At 34.6% G+C, this 25,643-nt stretch overlaps 1 protein-coding gene across 6 annotated transcripts; it reads right to left on the bottom strand.

Annotated features, from left to right (window-relative positions):
* Positions 1 to 1,249: 1,249 nt before the first annotated feature.
* On the bottom strand, positions 1,250 to 25,643 carry CEP44 (centrosomal protein 44). Of its 6 annotated transcripts, none has more exons than XM_058550367.1 (12): positions 25,139 to 25,643; positions 22,416 to 22,703; positions 17,453 to 17,591; positions 14,607 to 14,754; positions 13,299 to 13,445; positions 12,784 to 12,906; positions 10,197 to 10,367; positions 8,325 to 8,531; positions 7,503 to 7,578; positions 2,550 to 2,674; positions 2,255 to 2,292; positions 1,250 to 1,470 (listed from the first exon to the last, which is right to left on the bottom strand). In XM_058550367.1, the coding sequence occupies exons 3-12, from the start codon at positions 17,542 to 17,544 to the stop codon at positions 1,428 to 1,430; spliced, it is 1,170 nt and encodes a 389-aa protein (XP_058406350.1). In that variant the 5' UTR covers positions 17,545 to 17,591; positions 22,416 to 22,703; positions 25,139 to 25,643; the 3' UTR covers positions 1,250 to 1,427. The 6 variants fall into 6 exon arrangements, with proteins under 6 accessions (XP_058406350.1, XP_058406351.1, XP_058406353.1 ...); XM_058550368.1 differs by having other exon boundaries at positions 22,416 to 22,698; XM_058550370.1 differs by lacking the exon at positions 22,416 to 22,703 and having other exon boundaries at positions 25,040 to 25,643.

Genomic DNA, 25,643 nt, shown 5'->3' with positions numbered 1-25,643 from the left:
AAAAAAGAGAAGGAGGGAAGAGACAAAGAGAAAAGGAGATTTACTTCTTTCTCGCACAAGAAAACTTCAAAAATGCTTTTTAAAATTGGAGTTGAGTCTTTCAAAAAGGAAAATCACATGGTTTAATAAAAGGTAAAGTACTGGCATATGAACCACAAGGTGGTGCTACAATTCCATGCGGGTACTGATAGTTTAGCAGTTAACCTGATGTAGTAGTTTTTTCTTTTATAACAATAATCTCTTGATTTTTATAAATTTTTTGTAATTGAAAAAATAAAGCTAATTGGATTCATCAATTCTAGAAATATTTACTGAAACGCTACTAAATTCAAGATTGTAGGCCAACTTCAAAAGTTCATAATTCTAAAGTCTAATGTGCTTTAGAATACTTAAAATGTTTTCTTAAAAGTAATTTCTACTCAGAATTTTAACAACGTTAATGTGATAAATAACAAATTACACATATATAATATAAACAGATGAATAAATATAATCAGATGATCTAACTAATAATAAAAATGAAAAAATACTCTTTTTTCCTTCCAAATGATGGAATCAATTTTAAGACTACCCAGGACTAATATTACATTTTTTATTTATAAAGATGATCTATCTAGTAATTTAAAGTGAATTTCATTTTTCTAGTTTTAATTTCATCTCAGACTTTTTCTCTATCCAGAGAAATATATAACTTCCCATCACTTAAAAAAAACCAAAAAGCAAAAAAAACCTCACTGTGTATCTTGTAATACTGGATGGCCACCATCTGTGTCTGTGCTGCTGGTCTTAAAATGTGTTACAGAATAGAGCACTAAAATACTCAACACACTTTCCACAGTGAACTTTCCGATCTGCTTCCAAATACAAAAGGAGAATCATACCCTTACTTTCTCAATATTAACTGAAATGTGTTGCTGCTTTTTGATAATGCATGAAATCGCTGCATTTTTGTTTTACTTAATTTTCAATGAGCATTTTTAACTTTTCATTACAACATATTTGTCAGTACAGATGGCAAGATGGTATGTGTGAGAGCCTCCTGGGTACAATATGCAAGTCCCAGTTGGAGTGTTTCCAACAGGATGTAAACCGTGGTCCTAAGCCTGTACTTTAAAAAACATATTACTTAGCCCACTGCCAACAAATGTCAACACAAAAGTACAGTGCTGTAATGACTTCACTCTGTAAAAGAAATGCACTGGCACATAACTTTTCCTAAGAAAAGTAAAACAGAGTAAAGCAGTATAACCATATCACAAAACATTTAAATATTTATTCAGTATTGAAGGAAAAAACTCATATACCAAATGGAATTCAAATTCTTACTAAAAATATTGCCATATATTACAATTTATAGAGAATTCTTAGAATATACAACACATACAGTAGCTAAAGTCCTAGAGAAGTTCATGCAGAAAATCCTATCATTAGTGATTTGGACATTTCAGTAACTCTGCAGTTTCTTCAAACCTGAAATATAATAAAGAAATAATCTATTAAGTAAATAAATAATTCATAATGAGGTATAGGATTTAAGTTGTTGAAATTATGCTTTTGAGCCTAAAATAAATTTCAATATTTTTCTTATTCAAAGGTATAGTTACACTTAATAAATTAAAGTATACTATGGCCAGAGGAGAGGAATAACAACTAGAGTCAATTACGAGTCTTTAAATCTTGGAGCATAAGTTATTTCAGTACTTCCCAAATTTCAAAAAAAAATTACAGTTTTTTAAAGTGGTAGGCTGCATAATAATCTTAAACAATTTCATTTCATATTTCCTTTCAACTGCTCTTTAAAAAATCATATGTAATTTCATATCATACTAAAGGTATCATTTTTAGTATTACCTTACCAATAATTTTCCAAAAAAGACTAGCAATACTTTAATAATACTTAAAAATGTCTCCAAACCATCCATCTACATATATTATTTAAGATTTTGATAAATCAGTTACAGAAAATAGATAATACTTGATTAATTATCAACCAAAAATATCTCTGCACTCTTTAATCTGCAATTAATTCCATTAACAATGTTTTACATCACTTGTTGGAAACCAAAACAGTGACTCATCTCACAAACACATAACTGTAGGTAGATTTATTATCCACTGGAGTACTGAAGGAAATTCCACACCTGACTGAGAGACCTTTAAGGTTTGAAACACATATGCACATTCTATATATACTGTAATCCAATACAATTCCCTATAGAGAAATGAATTTCTGTTGCCCCTTTCTGTTACTTACATTTTTTTCATCCTTTCCATTTTCTGGATTGTTGTTTCCTTTAATTTAAAAAGCAACAAATTTAGGCGATTTCTCAAAGTAAACCATTATCAAAGATGGACCATGAACATATAAAACACAGTCTAAAACATTGCATTAAGTACTGTTTACCTGACATGAAGAATTTTATGAGAAACTAAGATTTACACAGTTTCACTATTTTTCTTGCCAATGGCACCTACAACTCAATCTAATGCTTGTTTGTTCTCCTGACCTGAGAAAGGAAATCATCTAAGCAGTTGTCAGTTTTTCTTACCTCTGAAATGTCTTTCAAACCAGAGTAGTTAACAGTTGAGGTTCTGGGAGTTGAATCCGATGATACTGTACTATAACCAGAGGACAAAGGGATGCTTGCTTGCCTATCCTCTTTGCTTTTTCTATCTGTGGAGAAATTAATTTTTAGGTTATTTTTTCCTTTCATGGTGGAGTCAAATATCTAAAAATTTTATGTATAGATGGAAGAAAAACAAACACATTATTTTAATATAAAATAGCTAGCTACTGGTATAAATCCAGATGAATTTTTAATTTTCTTTTAAGATAATGACCTATATATGGAGATCTAGATGTTAAATTGGCCAACAAAAATTACAAGAGGTAGGGGCTGGGCCTGTGGCCTAGTGATTAAGTTTGGCGCGGTCTGCTTCGGCAGCCCTGGTTCGGTTCCCAGGCACAGACCTACACCACTCGTTGGTGGCCATGCTGTGGTGGCGACCCACACACACAATAGAGGAAGACTGGCACAGATGTTAGCTCAGCGTGAATCTTCCTCAGCAGAAAAAAAAAATTACAAAAGGTAATGTCATTTTTATTCTGGTAGCAATCAATTGAATAAATAGGCAAGTTAATTTATTTTTAAATATAAGCTACTGTCTCATGTATACTCTTTTCTTAAAATGGTAGCAACTATTACTAAAACTGACTATATATACTTTTATAAATCAAGAAATATTCTATCCTGAGTTGATGTGTATGGAAAAAATAATGCTTAAAATTCAAGGTTCACAGATTTCTCTTTCTAAAGGACTGAACAATTTTCCATTTCCAGTATTCTGATATTACTCATTCAACAAAATGATGGCAAATCTTTCCTACAACTGAATCAATTACAGAACATCACAGATAAGACATGCTCCTGTCGAATCAATCCCATAAGCCCTGTCTTAGTCACGGTACATTTGGCTGTAAAAACAAGGCGGAAAAAAAAATATCAGACACCCATTTAAACTAGTTTACATAATGACAGTTTTATTGTAAGCCTACACAGACAGCCTCAATTAGGGAACCAAGTAGTATGACATGAAGACTGAAACAACTGTAGAAAGACTTTTACTTTCATCTCTCATGGAACCACAGTCTTTTTTGTCTCCTCTTGCCTATTTGCTCCATTCCTCTACTTACTCATCAGCATAAACTTGGACAAAATGGCCAGGCCAACCCAGGCTCAGCATCCTTGACTGACTTACTCTTGGTGTCTTAATTCCAAATTGCTAACGAAGAGAAAATGATTTAGCTCGACTCCCCTTGGATTGGTATTCTCTGGATTAAGTGTCTATTCTTGATCCAATTAGCTGAGCTCAGGGGTCAAGATCATATGATACAACTTTCAAGACTAGCTACACTAGCTGTCAGAAATAGGTAATTTCAAGGAATAATTTGAATCTAGGCCTGAACTATATGTACTGTGCCCTAATCTTGAATTACTTTCTATGGATAGAGACGGGTGTCCTGTCAAGGTACTATACATTTTTTATGCCATTCAAAAATAGGGAGATCCCAGGACAGGAAACAAGGCCTGGGAAAATAGAATGGAGGGTAAGGAATAGTGCTCTCTACCCTGCTTTCTGGGGCCTAGACTTGGAGGTGTCTATTTAGCCTTGTTGAAGGAAACATTTCATGGTGGGAGAAAACTGGTATTAGGCAGGTTGGGGGACTATTTGGAGAGACAGCCATATAGGGCATTCCAGAGGTTATAAAATGGGGCATATACAGAACACCAGCCATATTTAATAGGCAGATCAGTTAAGCACACATTACTTTCTGTGACAATTTTTCCTATTGCTTTACTGAGCCTTTAGTAAAGTCTTGTTTGTTTCTTAGCTGTGTTATGGGAGATTGAGAAAAGAACTGATAACTGAGTTCAGGTTGGGAAGGAAAGGAGAAAGTAGCGGCCCCTGAAGACATTGTTGTTATGGAGTTTCAGAGGTGATTGCTAATAGATCCTTGTGAAGAAAGGGGATGTGTAAGGTATGGGACACTAGATTTTCTAGCCAACTCTCCCCACATGACCATTAATCTTTCACTGCCAACTTTGGAGGATTACGACCTTATTTCATTAAGAGAACCACTTGGGTCCTTTGCCATTTAATCAAAATTTGTAAGCCAGTCCTTCCAAATCAAGGGCCAAATATATATCCAACTGATTTCTGAATATTTTGTCTTATGTATTTCATATATGATTTAATATATTCAAAAGTGAACTCATTATTTTTTCCCAAACTTTCTCTTCCTCCTGAATTCTCTATTTTATTAAAGAGTAACAACTATCTACCCAATCACATGAGTCAAACACAAGTGGTCAGTCTTGACTTTTGCCCTCTCCTTCACCCTTTCTACTTCTATCAGCAATCAAAGCCTGTCAATTCTAACATCTCAATATCCCCCAAAGAAACTACTTCCTCTTTATCTTCACTATCATTGCCTTAGTAGACACCCTCATTGTTTTGAAATAACGATCACTGAAATGCCCTTCAAATTACTGTCCTTGCCTGTCTTACTTCCCTCTAATCACTATTCAGCTTTTATGATGACCTTTCTGAAACACAAATCTGATAACAGCCTTGTTGAAAATCTTTCTATGACCCCACAAACTCCATGATTTGGTCTTTCTACTCTTCTGCTTCAACTTCCTTCATGTACCCACACGTACCCTTTCTACTAGTCATAGTGGAACAAATTACACTCTTATGACACCACAACTTTATTAATATTTTTTATGCTCTGAGGAAAAGCATAAAAAAAGCCCTGAGAGTCATGGGCTGCTTGACTGCCTAGCAATTAACACCTAGGTCACTGTATCCCCTACCGAACAAAAATAACTCATAGAAAATCAAGATCATGAGGTCACTTCATTACCTGATGAAACAGAAAGAAAATAAGACCACTCTGTCATGTCTCAACATAGACAGAGCAAGGATACCATGTAGCCACACTAACGACCAGCTACTGTCCTCTCCCCACTAATATGAATGCTTCTTTTCCACTGAAAATTTCAGCTCCATTTCATTCTTATTATCACTCATCAAATTGCTCCTGCTTCCTGATAGCACCCAAACTAGAACTCTTGATTCTTTAAACTCTCTCCAAAATCACCCAACACAAGCCCAATCCCTATAATAAAAGCCTCTCCTAACTCATTCTTACCAAAATACAGAGATGCCTTACAGTTCCCCATGGAAACACTGTATTCCTGATAAAGGGAAAATGAATCTGGAACTTCACAAAAACAATTCCCAATTTAACATGATCCTAAGATCAGATTGGTGAATTATCGCTCTCAACATGCAAAGGAAATCAAACCCTGTGCTTCCAAGTAGCACGTATATGTAAGGTATAATGTGTAAGGCTTTATAAATTTGACTCTTTTAATTGATCAGGGTCAGAGTATAAATTTTTCGAGACCAGGTATTCACCTTATTCATAATCTATAATCCATTTCAAATAGTGGCCTATCTGTTCATCACCCTAAGTCCTAGCACAGTGGCTTAAACTTGGTTATGTGTTAATTTAAATGCATTAAAGGTATGTACTGTAATAATAGTTAAAAAATAATAAGCCCAAACATGCAAAATAAAACTTGAAAAGGCAACATTTTGCAAACAGCAGGCATTCAATATTCTTTCAATGCATAAAAATTTGAGCTCTACCATATACAGATACTGAAGATAGAAGTACAGGTGGACTTTCTGTCTGCTAGACAGACCATAGGATAAAGTTCTTGCTGTCAGGGATCTTAGAGTTTAGCTTTGAAATTTGTTGAGTAAATGAATGAATGATACATGAAAAAAGTCAACACTTTATCAAATCTGAAATTTGTAGTCTATAATAAATTTAGTGCCTGTAATAATAGCATCTTAAATAATAGTATCTAATAACCTAATCATTAAAATTGTTCCCTGTGCAATGAAACTGGCATGTACACTAAATACGCAATTGTTAAAAGAAAACTTCACAGATAAGTTGCCTAGATTCAAATCTGTTCCATAATTCAATAGCTGTGTGGCGTTTGGCACAGTTATTTAATAATCTCGTTATACTTCAGTTTCCTCACCTGTAAAACATGGATAACAATAAAACTTACCTTGAATGGTTGCTTTGAGAATTAAATTTGTTAATATAGCAGTCAGAATAGTGCCAGACACACAGTCAGCACTATAATGTGGTGGTGGTGGTGGTGGTATTATTAAATTGGTATATATGTAGTAGTTGAAAAATTTAATGACATTAAATATCCACAGACTTTGAAATTTAACTTCATTATGTATTCTCAATTGGACAAAATATATCTTCTGCAAATACGATTTAATTACAAACATGAGACAAAATTTAGACCTTTGTGTTTTCAAAAAGTATAAGAATCAAAAAATAAAAGCTGTCACTGAAAAATAGCCTAGAAATCTTATCCTTGCTGCTCAGTCACAATGAAAATGTCAGTAGCCTAGTGAAGTTAAGTGAGATGGAGAAGACCTTAACTAATTTTAGATCTTTCTCATTTTATCATCATTAGTGAACTGTCCAAATGCAAGAGGTTTTTAATACTTTACAGGTTACTGACAAATGTGTTTTCTTCTCTTACATGTATTATTTACATGTGTGAAAGCTACTATTTAAGTTTAATTAGAAACTCTGGAGGTCCATTTTTATTATTCTAGAGCACTTCATAATTAAAAGAGTAAAACATCTCCAAAAGTTTGCAATTTTGTACACTGGAATTTATTCAACTACTAGGTCATGTAAGATATGTAAGCTGGCTTTTTTAGCAATTCTTGACTTCAGTAATCTGTAAGTTCAATATTTTCTTTGTTCCTAGGAGATTTACAGCTTCCAAAAATATAAGGCTTGGGAATATTAAAATTTCCAAATACCTATAAAAAACATTTTTCTGAAAACTCCTTACCATATCACCCATACCAACATCATAAGAACTTACCAGGATTCAGAATATCCATGTCACTACTAGAAGCATAGTCTTCATTCATTTCATTAAAATCTATATATTCATCATTCTGGAATAATATAGTTTAGTATTTAGAATAAAATGAAAAAAAAGTTCTCATTTTTTATTCTTACTGCTAAGCATAAAATATAAAGATACGATAAATGTTTAAATATTTTTAATTATTTTATTTATGAAACAAAAAATAAATATTCCCAATAAAAGAAATAATCTTTTAAATGCGGAAGCAGATAGTAACCTTCTTGAATCTACTTTCTAGGAAGAAAAGATAGACTAGGACCAGAAATTGAAATCCTGAGTAAATCAAGAAACAAATTTCTCAGATTTGATAAGGCAATGGCAAATTTGGTAACTGTTTCTATGAAATTTGCAATTTGATTAAAGTAAGTGAGTGAGAAAAGGAAGTTATAATTTTAATTTTTCTTCTCCTGCCAACTTTACCTTTTTTCACCCTGTAAAAGCCCCTTTGTACTATTAAAGGATATAAAATAATTTCAAGCTTTTCATAAATAAAATCAAACATTATCTTACCTCATTTTAAGTACTTCAGGTATTAACAGTTCTAAAAGCTCGCCTTACAGGTTTGTCAGATGATCTTATTTGATGAAGAGAAAAATAATAGCCACAACAACAAAACAGGCTGTGTCTACATAGAACTTCATTCCAATTAAATATTCGCCATTACCTAAATATTCTCCTATTTGGCATTTCCAAAAGAATACACACATAACAGTGAATAAAAGAAATACTTTATTGTATCTGAGCTGTTCTATAAATGTTAAGGAAAGCAAATACCTTTTTAGACAAAAGCATTTCTGTTTCAAGAAGAGTGACACGACTTAGAAGATTGGTCCAGGCTTTTTCATTTACCATCACTTTTCCTTTCATTTTTTCTTCCAAAGAGTCTAATCTACTCTCTATCCAAGTCAGTTTCTTAAGCTTTTCTTGGCATTCAGCAAGCTGAGTCTGTAGTGCAGTAATCTCAGGATTAACTTTTATGTCCTAAAATGATTAGAAAGATTAAAAATAATATTACACAAACTGAAATTCCTTTAAAATTCAATGTATTCCCATTTCCATTGTCTTATTTCAATAGTTACAATAAGCAGTAGAGCATGAGAGTTAAGAGTGCTATTTCTGGGGGCAGACCACTTGGACACATAAACTAGCTCGTCTGAGATGTATGACTTTGATGCCTCAATTTCCTCATCTACAAAAAAAAGAGAGATAACAGTACCTACTTTATATGGTTCTTGTGAAGATTAAATGAGTTAATTTGCATAAAGCGCTTAGAACAATATCAGGTAGTACAATAAAACCCTATCCGAAGTTTCACTTTCCTCGGTTACCCCGAGTCGACCACAGTTCAAAAATATTAGACGGAAAATTTCAGAAATAAACAATTCATAAGTTTTAAATTGTGTGCCGTTCTGAGTAGCGTGATGAAATCTCACAGCAGCCTGCTCCATTCCACCCTGTCCCGCCCCAGACATGAATCATCCCTTTGTTCAGCGTACTCGCACTGTATACGCTATCCACCCAGTAGTCACTTAGTAGCTGTCTCGGTTATCAGATAAACTATGGCCGTATCGCAGTGCTTCTGTTCAAGTAACCCTTATTTTCCTTAATAATGGCCCTAAAATGCAAGACTAGTGCAATTCAGATATGGCAGAGAGAAGTCAGAAAGTGCTTCATTTAAGTAAAAAGGTGAAAAGTTCTCAACTTAATAAGGAAAGAAAAGCATCGTATGCTGGGGTTGCTAAGATCTATATTAACTTCTATTATACTATATTGTTAAAATTGTTCTGTTTTATTATTAATTATTGTCATTAATCTCTTACCATGCCTAATATATAAATTAAACTTTATCATAGCTATGTGTGTATAGGAAGAAACATAGTATAGGGTCAGTACTATCCGTGGTTTCAGGCATCCACTGGGGGTCTTGGAATGTCTCCTCTGTGGATAAGGAGAGACTACTATAGCTTCTTGTAACAACATCTAGCACAAAGCTAAGAGGAAATGATAGTGCATTGAGATTGTTCAGTTTGCTATAAACAGGAAATAAGCCTAATGGTCACCTGGTAGTTTTTATAAATGCTAACTGTATACTGAGATGTATAGAAGTCACAGGACATAGAAGAAAGAAAGAAAAAGAAGTTTTAGCAGAAGCAGTAGATATTAGACACTATAATGGAGTCTGTGGCAACCAAGTAATAGAAATGGTATTCCGAGAGAGAGAGAGAGAAAAAAGAGAGAGAGAGAAAAGGACAGCAAGGGCCCAAAAAGGAAAATGAAAAGGCAGCAGGGTACCAATTTTCCCCATTCATTCATATAGGGAATAGGTGGTAGAGGACTTGCACTGTACTAAGTAGCATACCTCTACCTCTCACTGGATTGTAAGCTGTTTACAGCCAAGTACTGTGTCTCACTCATCTTTGCATTACCCATAACACCTAGCATAATACCCTAAACATAAGCAGTAAATAATATCTGTTGAATTACATTCATTAAGACTTTTTGATTCTTAAGTAATGGTAACAAAAATAATGTGTCATGATTAATAATTCAAAAGGCTAGAAATATTCCAAAGTTTAGATGCTGAAATAATCATGTACATCAAAGTAAGAAATACTGGCATCTGTTATAGAAGTCCAAAATTGTTACTTGTTGATCAGACTTGATTTCAGGGACCTTTACTTCAGGAATCTTCATTTCAGTAGCCTTTAAGTCGCACACATCAAATGCTTCATTAACATCTGTGACTGTACTTAACGCATTTTCAGGTATGTTAACACTATCTTCATCATACAGGTGACGGATCACCACAGCTTTCTTCTGCAGAGAGAAAAATATGTCAGAGCTGCTTCAATGTTTTCCTCACACAATTATTTTAAACATACACATAGTAATTTGCAAAAGGAACATCCTATCTTCCCTTTAAGACTTACGAACATTTAAATTACCACATATAATGTATATATCAAATATTATAAACTATTATTAATATTAATAGTTTATGTGTGATGATGAAATTGTGGTTATAATTTTTAAAAGCATTCTTACATTTCAGAAAAATATTGAAATATCTATTCAATGATGTCTGGGAGTTGTTTCAAAATGTTTCAGATTTGAGGGGAAAAATGCTGGGAAAAGTGGTTACAATAAAGATGAAACAAGATTAGCAAAGAGTTGACAAATTGCTGAAACTGAGAATGGGTACTTTTGGAAATGTTTGAAATGTTCCACAATAAAAAGTTATTTTAAAAAGGTTATCACATACTTCACATATAAATAATTAAGAACTGGCTCTGTGAGTAGGACTCAATACAATTTTTTTCCTCTTAAATAAACCACAAAATATTAGACCTTCAGCTAACAATTCAAACCTAATAACAACAAGGGGAAAGTCCTGAGAGTAGGAATTAGGTCAAACTACGAATTTACGTAGGACTCTTCTGCTTGCTTCCTTTTTTACAGACAGTCTGCATACACACTATAGAAACTTAACATATGTGACACAAAAGTCACAAATAGCACTCTATAGATGGCACTCGGAAAGCAGACAATTTGCTTTAGTATTGACTCAATTTTTGTTTATGTACTTACTGATCCCAACTTTTCTAAATTGGAATACTTTTAATACTTATTCAAATTTCTGATAATTAAAGATTTGATGTAATTGATAAAACTTTGATAGATAAGTAAACTTTGTTTTAAGAACAATAAAAACAAGTCTAACGTCTTGAAATTTTGCATCTTTCTTTGTTAGGACAACTTAGTTTACCCCTCAGCCCCCAAACTGAAAAAGAAGATTGAAAAATACATTTAGTTACATTAACTCATATTTAATAAGTGCTTATAGTGTGCCTAATCCTGTGCTAAGCACAATGAAGGTAAAAAAAAAAAAAGCAGTATAAGAAAATCTCTGTTTACATAAATTCCAGTTGGGGAAAGATACAAGATACAAATCACTTGACAGAAAATAAAACCGTATGAAACCAACAAGAGCTGATGAGTTAGAGATTCATGTGGACAAGAACTATGGGCACATATTCAAAAACAATGCCTCTTTTAATTCCTTTTCTCATTGCCCTCCTTACCTGGAGCAAAACAGACATATTAAAAAAAGTTATTGACATAAGAATCTTTTTCTTACAGTGAAATGTCACTAATTTTTATAAGGGCATACAAGTACAAACGTCTTTTTTTTTTTTACTTTTATATTTTTATTTATTTATTTTTGGTGAGGAAGATTAGCCCTGAGCTAACATCTGTTGCCAATCCTCCTCTTTTTGCTGAGGAAGATTGGCCCTGGGCTAACATCTGTGCCCATCTTCCTCTACTTTATATTTGCGATGCCTGCCACAGCCTGCCTTGATAAGGATCTGAATCTGGGAACCCTGGGCCACTGAAGCAGAGCACATGAACTTAACCACTACGGCACCAGGCCAGCCCCACAAATGTCTTTTTAATAGACTGTTTATATAACTCATGTATTTTGAATTGGGGAAAAATAATTCTCTAGATTTTACTTCAGCCAGAAACTATTCACATCCATTATCTAATTACACATTGATTATTCATCTGGTATTCTATCCTTCAATCTCAGAAAAAGCTTGCCCCAGATGGAAGACAGCTGAAAGTATTTTTATCATTATAAAATGATATTTTGGCTTCAATTTCCCTTGGAGATAAGAAACACCATCTCTAAATGCATTGGACTCATTCAGCCACAGGTACTTGAAGCAGACAAGGGCAGGGAAGATATCTATCAACAAAGAGAAAATATTCAAAACACTAACCTAAAAACAGATGATAGGTTTAAGGATTATCAATCATTGGATACTTCACACTCCTGGTACAGAAATATGAATGTATGTAAATGAATCATCATAACCTATCACTATAACTAATGGTAGGCTCTTCATATGTTCACATGTTTTAGGAAGACTACACACATAATTAAAAGTAAATGTTCATGATTGCATAATACAACCTTCCTAAATCATGACTATTCTATCTGGGAAGTGAGGCAGAAATTAGAAACAGAAAGAGAAAGCTTGTTCAATTTTACATTTCTACTCTCTTCTTATAACTTCAGGAATGTTCCCCAGATAATACATGGTATGCACTGTAATATCTGACTAGAATGTTTTAGCAGATGCTAGTCAGAAATGTGAATCTTGCATATTGGATTAATTAGGTAATAACTCTTAACACTATAGGATACATTTTCTTTCTCTTTTCCTACCTTTCCTGAAGTCAAAAACCTTCCAGTGATGTCAATACCAACAGGATCTGTAGATGTCTTCTCACTGCTTGAAGAAGGTTCTGATTTAATAGAATTGATTTTTTTTCTTTGTTGTGATGGAGTCTAAAAAAAAAGTATTAAGGCCTAATAAATTTTGTCTGCAAGCATGATATAAATTTAAATTCTATTATCATTTAAATTTTCATATATGAAATATGACTACTAAATAATGAGAGTCTAATGAGACTAAATGCTTTTTGAAGAGGTGATGAAAATGTATTGTTTGAACTGTTAGTTTAGAATGAGTAGATCCAAGTCACAAATGTGTAAAAACAAGTAACTAGTATTTAAAGCAAACACCAGGCATCATAAGGTTACCCAAATCTGTGAATAATGCAGTAATTGTACTATGCATTCACTTGCTGTCTAGCGTATTGATTTTATACATTGTATTGATTTTATACATTAAAATACTGGGCCACTCACCGTAAGTTAAAATCTATTAATAAAATTACCTTCTCAAGACTACTCAACTCCTTATGCTTTTTCATCACGCAATTCAAAATATCACAAATAATTTGGATTTTCCATTCTGCAAATCCACATTGGATAAACTGCTTTTTCGTCAAGATTGGTTTATAGTTAAACTGATCACGAAGAAGCTGTAAAAAAGGAATAGATCAACATAATAATTGGGAGCAATTTTTTCAAAAGTCCAAAATGGTCAATGGCCACCTGGTCAGGGACGTAGTGCCATTTTTGAGAGGAGGAGGAGGATCAAGCCATTAAATAAGGTCACTAACGAGACTGCAGGGGTGGTGTGAGGCACGCCCAGGTAGGAGAGGTATCCAGGTAGAAAACAGATAGCTAGGGATGTACCAGATAATAGATGGCTGTCCAGAGAGATGGAGAAAGATAGTTAATCATCAAAAAGTTCAAATAGCCTCATAGGTACTAGAAAAACTCCTATAGAAGAAAGAATACCATACCAGATGTCAGAAAACCATAGTTCCGTTTGTTTATAATTCTTCCACTACATGATTTTCAGACAAGTCAGCAGGTCTCTGAGTTTCAATTTCTCATTTGTAAAGTCAGAGAAATACACCAAACCAGTAATTTTCAAACCTACTCTGTGGAACTCTAGGATTTGTTAGAAGTGCCTCTTAGGTTTCCATGGAAGCTTTCTGGGGTGAGAGGCAAAGAAAGGGAAGGTATAAGAGCTCCCATTTCATCAAATGCAACTCGCAACTTAAAAAAGAAAAATTAAGATTTGATTTGATAAATGGGCTGTATGATTTTTTTTAAAAGTTTAAGAAGACCACAGTAGTGAGCAAAAATTAATGGTTTTTTAAAATCAAATATGAGATTAAGTTCAGTAAACATACAGTACAAGTATAGATACTAGAGTAGATATAAAGACATGGTCTCAGACCTCAAGGATCATAAAATCTCATCAAAGTTGTAGTTCCCTCTTACAAACAACTAAATTAATTCCTAATTCTATGAACCACAAACTTTACTCAATAAAATAATATTTCTAACTTATACCAGTATACCAAATTTTACTAAAATTTGATATAAAAAGGGCAAATGATAACCAATGACAAATGTTTATCAGCTGTCATATTTAGAGCATGAAACATAAAGCAAATTTGAACTACACCTTGATTCAAATAAGCATTGCATATAAGTGAGATAAATGTATATGAAGATACTCTGTCACCTATACATGCTGCATATATTTAAGGAGTCATGAAAACATTAATCTTAAAATAGCATTCAATGACTTCTAAAATAATTATTATTTCATAAACTCAAAATACCTTATAGACAGTATCTATAAAGCGCAAGTCATTCTTTGCTATGAGCTCTATATTGGATTCCATCAGAAGTTCAGCTACATAAGGTGAATATGAGGTAAGGGAATAGCTGATGATGGGCAAAGATGCTGCTGTATCTCCTTTTATCAAACTGTTAGGAAAAAAAGAAAAAAAAAGATTTAATGAGTATAATTCCAGAAAGTTGGATAATCAGGGAAATATAAGAAATATCAGTAATTTATAACTCAACACTACAGCCATAATAATTAGGTGATGCACAAGACCCTTCAGACTCCATCCCTAATCTAAACCAGTCTGGCCAAATTACTATGAAATACTATTGTTCATTTGCTCAAAAACTTACAATAGATCTTTAGTACCAAGAGTCTATTTACCATAGTATTTACTGGTTTTCCAAAGCTTAGCCTTACTCGATCGAGTCCATTTTCTCCTACTAATAAAACAAATGTACCACCGTACAGTACTCAAGTATACTTCATGAGTTTGCAAACACTTGTTACATGACCTCATTTGCTCTTTACCACAAACCTGCAAAGGTAAAATATTATGAATTCTGAGTTACAGATGAGGAAAGCAGGGCTGGAAAAGGCATCTACTGTGACTAGGCTGATCAGTTTACTATCTTCTACTTACTTCAGGCTCATTAGAAATCTGTACCTTACTAGCTTATGCTAATTCCTCCAGTCTAGAAAGGCACCCACTCTTCTCTATCTGTTATTCATTCTTTATGAATCAGCAGTCAAATCTCAAGCCCTACATGAAGCCATCCTCCGCTTTGTGATCCATGCTGATCTCTCCCAGAACGACTCCCAGAGTATTCCCTATCTGATGCCTCATGCTCTGTCTTGTTCTGTTTCCTCACTGTCTACACATACGGATTTTATTTTCTCACTGTGAAGTACCTTCACTGATGCTCCCACAACAAAGCACAGGAGGCATCTGTTCAATTAGCCAGTTACATTTTGTTGAATTGAGGAAATAACGTACTCACAAAAATGTATTTGTTTGCCACAAAATTCAAGACATACATAAATCTCCCCACCCCAGCCCAAATTTTTTTTAATAATACAGAGAACAAATATACGATGATAACATTATATTTTGCTTTTCAGGACAAATATAAATTGTTTCTCTTTTATGTCTATGGGTAAAATAATATTCTACCCAATGAGAAAACTGCTCTGGTAACCTTGTCTATCTGTAAGACAGTTCAAACACAGAAAATGAAAACAATACTTTTGAGCAGCAAAATCTGTCCATTTTATGCACACTATGAATAGAAAACAGCCAAGTCTACACTTAACACCCCTTACATTAAACAATCTCAAAAATCTCGGTTATCTAGGTTCTAAGGACTTAGATTAGAAACAGGAAGAAAAATAGATATTATAAACACAAACACAAAAAACAGCAGATGGCAAGAAAAAGTTTAAAAATGGGAAATAGTAGAAAGAATCAAAATATGTGGAGTGTGTGTGTGTACGTGTGTGTGGGGACAGGCGATCTGAAGAAACAACAGCAAATTAGCATTATCTATCTCAAGAGACCCTGCAGATATTAATGTGTTATGAATAACTTAAAAATTACTGTTCTTAATGATACTCTTGTGTCAATAAGAAAATCAAATGTTTTAATGCTACAGTCAGAAGACAGGAGAATAATCAGTCTATTTTAGAATTATTCCTATCCAAAATATCTTTTAAAATGTTGAGGCTCAAAGTGGTAAGAAGAAACCTTGGCTACTCAAACTGGTTAAGTCCCTGCAAGTCTGGATAGCAGAGATTTCACTGTTCTGAGGAACCAAGACACGAGTGGTACATACCATGGAAGCAGTCTATGGAATATCTTCTGCTTCTCACATATGATGCCTGTAATAACAGTCATTAGAGCTAAGCTTTCTCCTCACTCTCCTCACTATCCTTTCATTTGCAGCCTTCTCTTGGGGTTAGCTTTCCCTAGTAGACAATTAGAATATCCACTCTTATAGGTAAAGCCCATTATTCCAGAATTCTACTTAGTAGTTAGTTTAACCAAGTTTCACTCTACTACTTGAACATATGCCTAATCTGGACTTGTCCCTTGAAACACTGATTGAATAAATGTCTAATTAGCTCCTAATATGTGCCAGGCACAATTCTAGATGTGGGGATACTGCAGTGAACAAAACAAAGTACCAGGCTTCAGCTTGCATTCTAGTAGGAGAAATACTTAATCAATAATCCCAGCCAAGAAGAAAAAGAAGTATTAAAGAACAGAACATGACAGGAGTACCACATTAGATTGGCAAGAATATAGAAGAAATGTATGTTGTTACATTCTATAAAAGCAAGTAAGTCAGATTTGGAAAGTGGAAACTAAAGCAAAAGGTTCAAAGTAGGGTCTGTTAAATGACATAGCTTATAGCTTAACAGCAATCTTCAAGCACGGTATAAGTTGTTATAAGAAATCTATTAGCTAGAATCTTTCAAATCAAAAAGAAATATCCAACTGAATATGTGAGGGTGGTAAATTATATAACTAATGAAATCCATTATACTTCTACAAGCATAAAGTTTAAAAGTTGTACAGAGACCATAATTTACACTGGTATATATTGTATTTCTACATCTACAAGGTGTTTTCAATCTCTTGAGTTGGAATTTTTCATTAATTCATACTTAGAAACAAACTCCTTTCTAACTGCTTTCTAAAATATTTTAATCATTTCCAGGAAAATTTTTAAAGGACCCAGACAAAATCTGTATTTTTATTTAGATACTCCCCCACATCAAATATTATCTCAAATCATTACCAAAAAGAATACAAAAAACTTTGATATTATAGCTTACCCTACACAATCCACCTCTTCAGGATAATTTAACGAGCGAAGCACCTGTTCTAGGTTCCGTAAGCTTCTTTTTAAGTCACCTGTTGCCATCATTTAACATTAGATTCAGCTCCAGCTTTTGAAATAATCTAATTTTTAACCTAAAAATAAAAATCCATGAAAGATTGGTTAAGCCAGTGTATTTTTTTAAGCTTCTCTATTTTGTTTATATCGCCTACTGACACTTACCATATTTATCCTAGCTACTTCTCCACTAGTTTATCTTTCCTACTGGTTTAGTACTGTCTTGTATCTACTATATATTCCTGAATGTCAGGTGCACGTTTCCCCTAATATTTTTTCCTTACAAAAAATAACTTTGTCTTATGTTCATGTTCTTACAATGTGTCTGATATCGTATGACACTCTCCCAAATACTTTATTTTGAACAACAAAGTACCATTTGAGAAGACACACAAACCTGAAATAATCTCCAGCAATGACTATTCTGGATGCTTATAAAGGCTACATAATAAAATTAGTAAAAAATAGAGACATAGCAATTTAGCACAGATCTAGTCATTATTCCCAGGACTTGAACCTTATATAGCTGCCAATCAGATGCTTCAGTTAAAAAATAAAAATAGATGAGTTAAGGAAAAAAGGGTTCATCAGTTAAATATGTCAGATTAAATGCATGTTACCTTCATTTCCTTTTTCTAAACACCACTAAAATGAATGTAAATGATTAAAACCGTATATATTCGCCAGGGCAAAGAGAACTAGAGGAGATTCCACTTGACAGAGGATGTATTAACAAAACTTTGGAAGATGGAAAGCAAATGGATGAATGATAACCAACCTAACAGAATAGGCCAATCTCATCTGACTATTTAGGAGGAAACTAACAGCAACAAGATAGGTTCAGAAACGAGGGGCCCCTGAGACTTCTGGAAGGCTGAGGGGTAGGGCCTGGGGGGCTGAAATAAGGATGATTATTTGAGAGTCCATATAAGAAGCTACTAAACCCTAGATTTCTACTTTCCCTTCCCCTTCCTACACCCACACATATAACCCACTCAGCTAGGCAACTACCTCTCTGCTTCCCTGGGTTTAGCAATGAGTTTTTAGATAATATCAGAGCACAAATCATGAAAAAGAATTGATAAGTTGGACTTCATTAAAATTAAAAACTTCTGTTCTACAAAAGACACTGTTAAGAGAATGAAAAGACAGGCAACAGACTGGGAGAGAATATTTATAATTTTCCAAAATATATAAAGAACACTTAAATTTAAGAGTAAGAAAACAAAACAAACAACCCAATTAAAAAATGGGCAAAATATCTGAAAATACATCTCACCAAATATATAGATGGCAAATAAGCATTTCAGAAAAGATGCTCAACATCATATAAAAAGAAAAACTGAGATATCACTACAAACCTACTACAATGGCTAGAAGCCAAAAAACTGACAAAACCAAATGCTTATGAGGATATGGAGCAAGAGGAACTCTTATTTATTGCTGGTAGAAATGCAAATGGTATAGCCATTTTGGAAGACAGTTTGGCAGATTCTTACAAAGCTAAACATACTTTTACCATACAATCAGCAATCATGCTAATAGGTATTTACCCAACTGATTTGAAAACTTATGTACATACAGGATCCTGCATGCGAATGTTTATAGCAGCTCTATCCACAATCATCAAAAACTAAAAGCAACAAAAATGTCTTTCAACAGGTGAACGGCTTAAAAAAAACCGTGGTGCATCCATACAACAGGATACTACTCAGCAATAAAAAATAATGAGCTATAAAACCACAAAAAAACCATGGATGGACCTTAATGTATACTGCTAAATGAAAGAAATCAGCTTGAAAAGGCTACATACTGAATGATTTCAATTACATGACATTCTGGAAAAGGCAAAAACTGTAGAGACAATAACGACTACAGAGATCAGTGGTTGCCAAGGATTCAGAGGGAGGAGGAAGGGTTGAATAGCTGAGTGCAGGGGAATTTTTTAGAGAGGCAAAACTATTCTTTACAATAAAGTAATATTAGATACATGACATTATGCATCTGTCAAAACCTACAAAACTGTATAGCACAAACAGTAAACTTTAATGTAAGCAAATTTTAAAAAACCATTTAGGATGCTGGGAAATCCCAGGAAAGAATGCAGGCTGTGGTGAGAGAATCTAACTGTATTACCAATGTGTGAAACAACCTCATAGAAGAGGATGGGTGAAAAAGATGCCAACTAACTTTGGAAATGAGTGGAGGCTGTGAGACTCAAGGCAAAATGAATTGCATATAAACACTGTACTGTAGTTTATAAAGTTGTTTCCCACGTACGTATGAGTTAATTCTGATACTTCTATACATATATACTGAAATTGAACAATTCAGTAAATGGATGGCTCAATAGTAGGAGCCAGGTTTCTCACTGCTGGAGTGGGAATTTACAGATAAGCAAGGGGAGGAGACTAGAATGCGCCATGTCTAATGGATTGCAGTTAGAGACATCAGTAGGAACTCATGTTTAGTTCAGTATAGACACAGACAGCTTCATACTACATTTATAGATATGTGTATATAGATAGCTTAGTATATACACATATATTTCCTTTCTCTGTCAGCCGAAAGTGACTAAAAGCAATGGCACCCCAGAAGCAAAGAGTGCACCTACCATCCAGATCTTGGTGTGTAATGCTGTTCTCCAATAAAAAGAACCACAGCTCCCTGGAGAAATGGCCAATTGTAGGACTGGGGCAGGAAATATACAAGACGAGCCTGAAGTATTATGTAGTCATAGAAAGTACACAGAAAACACACAAACCAATCTCACATTGATGGGAGTACATCAAAGGCACACAGGAGCCAAATGAAAAACGCAATGATCATAGCAGAAACAATTTGAAAAACAAAATAAAATAGTATTGGATTATAACCCAAAGTATAAAAGAAAACAAAAAATCAATCAGTATAATTCAACACATTAACAAATAAAGCAGAAAAATCTTATAATCATTTCAATACATGAAGAATAGGCATTGGTAAAATTCAACATTCATTCATGATATAATTCTTGGGACATCAGGAACAGAAGTGAGCTGCCTGCACTTGATAAAAGATATCTACAAAAAAAATCTAGAGCAAACATCATACTTAATGGTGAAATATTGAAAGCTTTCTTTCTGAGATTGGGAACTAGGCAAGCTTATCAACTCGCATCATTTCTATCCAACATTGTACTAGAGGTGACAGACAGTACAAAAATGCAAGAAAAAGAAATAAAAGAAACAAATAAAAATGTCATTATTCACAGATGTCCTAATTGTATATGAAAACAATCCAAAAGAAATAATAAGTGAATTTAGCAAGGTTGCTGGATAGAAGGCCAATATACAAAAATCAATTGTATTTGTATTCCCTAATTAGAAAATTTTTAAGAAATTACATATGTATAAATAATTCACTATTACCTCAATAAATATCATAAACGTGAATAAATCTAGAAAAGATGTGAGACCCCCAAAACAAAAAACTATAAAACTTTATTGAGATATATTAAAAAGCCCTAAATAAGAAGAGGTATACACCTTGATTAAGGATTAGAAGACTCAATAAATTGATAAATTGTTCCATCGATTCAATGCATTCTCTCCCACCTCCTACACACAAAAAAACCCTCCAGTTTTTTTTAGGTGGAAATTGACAACGTGATTCTAAAATTATATAGACATGCAAAAGATAAAGGATAACTAATATAATCTTGAAGATTAAAATTGGAGGACTTAATCACTAAGACTCATTATAAAGTTAAATTTAGACTTAGTGAAAAGATGTACAAACAGAACAATGGAACAGAACAGAATCTAGAAACAGACCATGTATATATTGATGGTCTAGATTTATGACAAAGTTGATGCTGAATAGCCCTGGAGAAAGGATGGTCTTTTTCAATAAATGGTACTGTGTCAACTAAATGGAATAAATAAATGGAATAAATTGGAATAAATAAATCTTGACCTCTTGATGTAAAGAGTACCTCACATCCTTCACAAAATTAATTCCAGGTTTGTTGAAGACCTAAATGTAAAATGTAAAACAACCAGGCTTTCCGGAGATCACAGAGGAGAATACGATCTTCAGGTAGAGAAAGATTTCTTATCGTATGATTAATAAAATGAACCACATTAAAATCAGTAACTTCTGTTCATCAAAAGACACCCTTAACCAAGTGGAAAGATAAGCCATCAAGTGGAAGTTGATGCTGTCAATATATACAACCAACAAAAAGATTCATGTCTAGAATACATAAAGAACTTCCTACAAAGCAATAAGAAAGACAACTCAATAGAAAAATGGGAAAGAGACTTGAACAGGATCTTTACAACGAGTAAACACGTGAAAAGATAATCTCATTAATCATTAAGAAATTACAAAGTAAATCCAAAATGTAGGCTGTAGAGCACGCAACTCACACAATGCTGTGAAAGGGAAAATTGTAAAATTACTTTGGAAAACTTATTGGCTATGTCTATTAACACTGACACACATAGGGCCTGTGAAACAGGAATACAATGCCAAAGAATATACATAGCAGAATGTGTGTGTGTGTGTGCACCAAAAAACATGAACAATATTTGAGATTTTAAAAACAATGGTTCATTTTTTTAAATCCCAAAGAAAATAATACCATGGAATTATATTTTTAAATGACTCATTTTATTGCATGAGGTAAGGCTTTCATTAGATTCTCAAAGGAGATTATTCCCAAAGGAGGTTCATAAAATAAACAAATAGTAAGACAGGTAAATAAATGGTTAAGAACCTTTGCTAGAAGGAGACAAAAGACTTTTAAAATATAAGTCTAGTCAACCAGGAAGGCAAAGCTCAATACTACACTTAAAAATATGTATTTGTAACTGACCATGGACACCTTGTAGGAGGAAAATAATATATAACAATACCTTGAGTAATGAATCCTCTGGGAATGAAGCTCCTTTAAAATGAAGTCATTAACATTAAAAACAAAACAGAACAGGGGCCGGGGCCATGGCGTAGCAGTTAAGTGCACGCGCTGCGCTGCTGGCGGCCCGGGTCCAGATCCTGGGCGCACACCAATACACCGCTTATCAGGCCATGCTGTGGTGGCGTCCCATATAAAAGTGGAGGCAGATGGGCACAGATGTTAGCCCAGGGCCAGTCTTCCTCAGCAAAAAGAGGAGGATTGGCATGGATGTTAGCTCATGGCTGATCTTCCTCACAAAACAAAACAAAACAGAACAATTCATAAATCAGGTAAAGTAGAGTTAGTATGATCTTTTCCCCCTAGTCAGCATTCCAGCAGTTGCCCAGGATATAAATCATCTTGTTACACACCTTCCTTGTACCTATACATAACTAGAGGTAATAAGGCTAGCAATTTGCAAAATCCCAAATTTAGTAAGCTTTCTCTTTTAAGCCACCAGTCACCCAATTCTGTACCCTTTCTCCCTCTCTAGGAATACAGTATCTTCCTGTTTCAAGTCTCCTCTCCTTTATCAACTTGGTAAAGAACAGGTTAATTATCGAATCTACTTTTATATTCTCACGAATGGGTTTTAGTAGTATGTTTCAGCCAACCAATTACTTCAACTAAACATTTACATTTTTAGGCAGAGGGAATTTCAGGTACTGTCAAATAGAAGATAACTAGAAAAAGAGGAAGTGATCCTGAAATCACATTATACCAAATACTGGCCAAGAAGGTAAACCTTATTTAACGTCTTTTAGGATGGCTGGGGGATAAATGGATATATGGAAGCAGTAAGAGAGAGGACTTCCCAAAACCAGGCTTTACTTTCCTGGGATAGATGAAGTAGGAACTAATCTGGCTGTAACTGCAAAAAAGTATATTCTTGGGTGTTGTCATTGGCCAATATAGTAGGTCTGAGTTTATTTTAAGTTCCAGACCCATCTATCTTAACCCAATTCTTCTAAGGGCACCTTTTGCCCCTAGGACATTCTATAACTTTAAAATAAATTGTATCTCTTCCCACAGACTTTCTTTAATTCTTCCAAATGTATATTCCATCTTTCCACTACACGTAATTTTGTTTTAATACTTTATGGTATCTTTCTATCTTTCCTTTCTTTGAAGTCTTGAAAGTCGCATATTATTTCTACCTCTGGTAATGGAATTTCTGACAACAAAGTATGTCCCTAGAACACAACCTCTTCAGTACCAGCAGAATAAATATTTTGAAGAAGAGTAAGATACAAGTACAGCTTGGATCTGCAGATGAAGGAGGTAAGTGATAAACAGGACAGAAAAAATAAAGGGACGAAAAAAGTGAGTATTTTAAAAATAAATTACAGCTACTATTCTACATTTTCATGAAAGGCTTCACTAAGTCTATTATAAAATTGAAAAACACTAAAATTATGATATTAAAAGAAGCCAATCTAAACTTATGCACACTTTAACACAGTACTTTCAGAGAAGAAAAATAACTTACTTTAAAAAAAAATTGCTTAACATTTTCACTTTATAACCCTTATCCTTTAAAGGAAATTAAAAGAAGAAAGGATATATTACTAAGCTTGTAGCACAGATTCACCCATTAAGATGGTCTCCTCCTGGAGAGGAGGAGAGAGGTCTGGAGAGAGGTCTCCTCTTCCTGGCTTCCTCTAGAAAGTTCTCTCTACAAGTCAGATCCGCCCAATTGAACTCATTACCAGAGATCTTGTGAAAACGGTATAAAATAGCGGTTTAAGATTTTTAATCTAGCTCAATCTCATTGCTGTTAGGAGTCATTAAATGATGCCTCCCAATAGAATGCCCAGGAAATCAGAGTGATTTTTGTTCAAAATGAAGCAACTAAACTGACTAGTGTAACGATTATGGTCGATGGCTAAGAGTTTGTGACATAGCTCACAAAGCTAGATATTATCTAAAAACTATGTATCAAAAATAGAGAGTGGAGATAAGGAAAAATTAAGTTTATGAAACTTTTCGCAAACGATATTAGGGAAATACTGCTCTAAGAGATAGAAAGGTCTGGGAAGGGGAAAACATTGAGAAAACTGAGGAAAAAACAAAGGGAGTTAAGGGGCAAGTATATAGCCCAGTGGGACTGCTGTGTTCACATATAACACTGTTAAAAGTCTTTTATACGTGGATACAATTTTTAATCCACAATTAAAAATTGTGGGCAATTTTAGAAAAACAGTCTATTATAGCCACAATTACAGAATTAAAATCTCAAGATTGATTTTTTTCCATAGTGAGGGAAAAGTCTGTAGTCCTCCAGGAAGGAGGAGAAATACCGAAACACGAGGGAAATGTAAGCAAGGAAAACATCAACTACTTTCATCTCTTCCTTCTAGTCAGTATTTCCAAGGGGCTGGATCGCTTCTCAGCTCAGAGGATCCAATAGGAGGAATCAGTCTGTCTCTAACTTCCCAACTCCAGGTCACAACCTAATCTGAGAGGAAGAGCTGCCACGATTCTTCCTACTTTGTTCAAAAGGATATACCAGTTGGGTATACTGCCAAGGCATATCTAGGGCTCCCTGATCTCCACTTGGTTTAAAAGGATGAAAAGGTAGACCTGGTCATTCGCCCTCGCCCCGGGCCTCGGTAAGGGCAGCGGAGAGAGGCGACCTCTGCCCCAACTAGGGCGCAGCCTCGCCAGCTCCCCCGGGCTCACCCAGCAGCCGCCGAGCAAAGAAGCGGGCTCCGAAGGCCTCTGGCGCCGCACACCAGGGAGAAAGAGAGGTAGGACATGTAACCAGAGATAGCCGTCGGTGCCCAGCGTCCAACAACCAGTCCCTGCAGCCCGACACCTGTCCCCACGCGCGCCTCTCGCGCCGACCGTTTGTATTTGGAACGGTGGGTCGAAGCCCGCCAAGCCCCGCGGCAAGAACTTCAAAGCTGCCGGCTCCTCAGCGCTCCGTGATTCCTCGCCGCAGATTCCACACCATGTTCGTCCAGACCCCTGAAGGGAATGACTCTGCTGAGAGCCTTCTGCATGGCCAGTCCGATCCCAAGTTCCATATTAATAGTTTGTTTAGTTTTGATGCTCAGAGTGGCTCAGGCTGTGAAGCGAGAAACAGGGACTCTATAGCGAATCGTAAACAACGGGGGTGAAAATGCTGCTTCTTTAAGGCTCAGAACCCGAACGTCACTTCCGGCAACAATAGGAAACGTCAAAA

This window comes from Diceros bicornis, chromosome 11 (genome assembly GCF_020826845.1).
Source record: "Diceros bicornis minor isolate mBicDic1 chromosome 11, mDicBic1.mat.cur, whole genome shotgun sequence".
In the NCBI taxonomy this organism is placed as follows: domain Eukaryota; kingdom Metazoa; phylum Chordata; class Mammalia; order Perissodactyla; family Rhinocerotidae; genus Diceros; species Diceros bicornis.
Note: the sequence above shows the minus strand (reverse complement) of the source record. Positions and strands in the feature narration are given on the sequence as shown.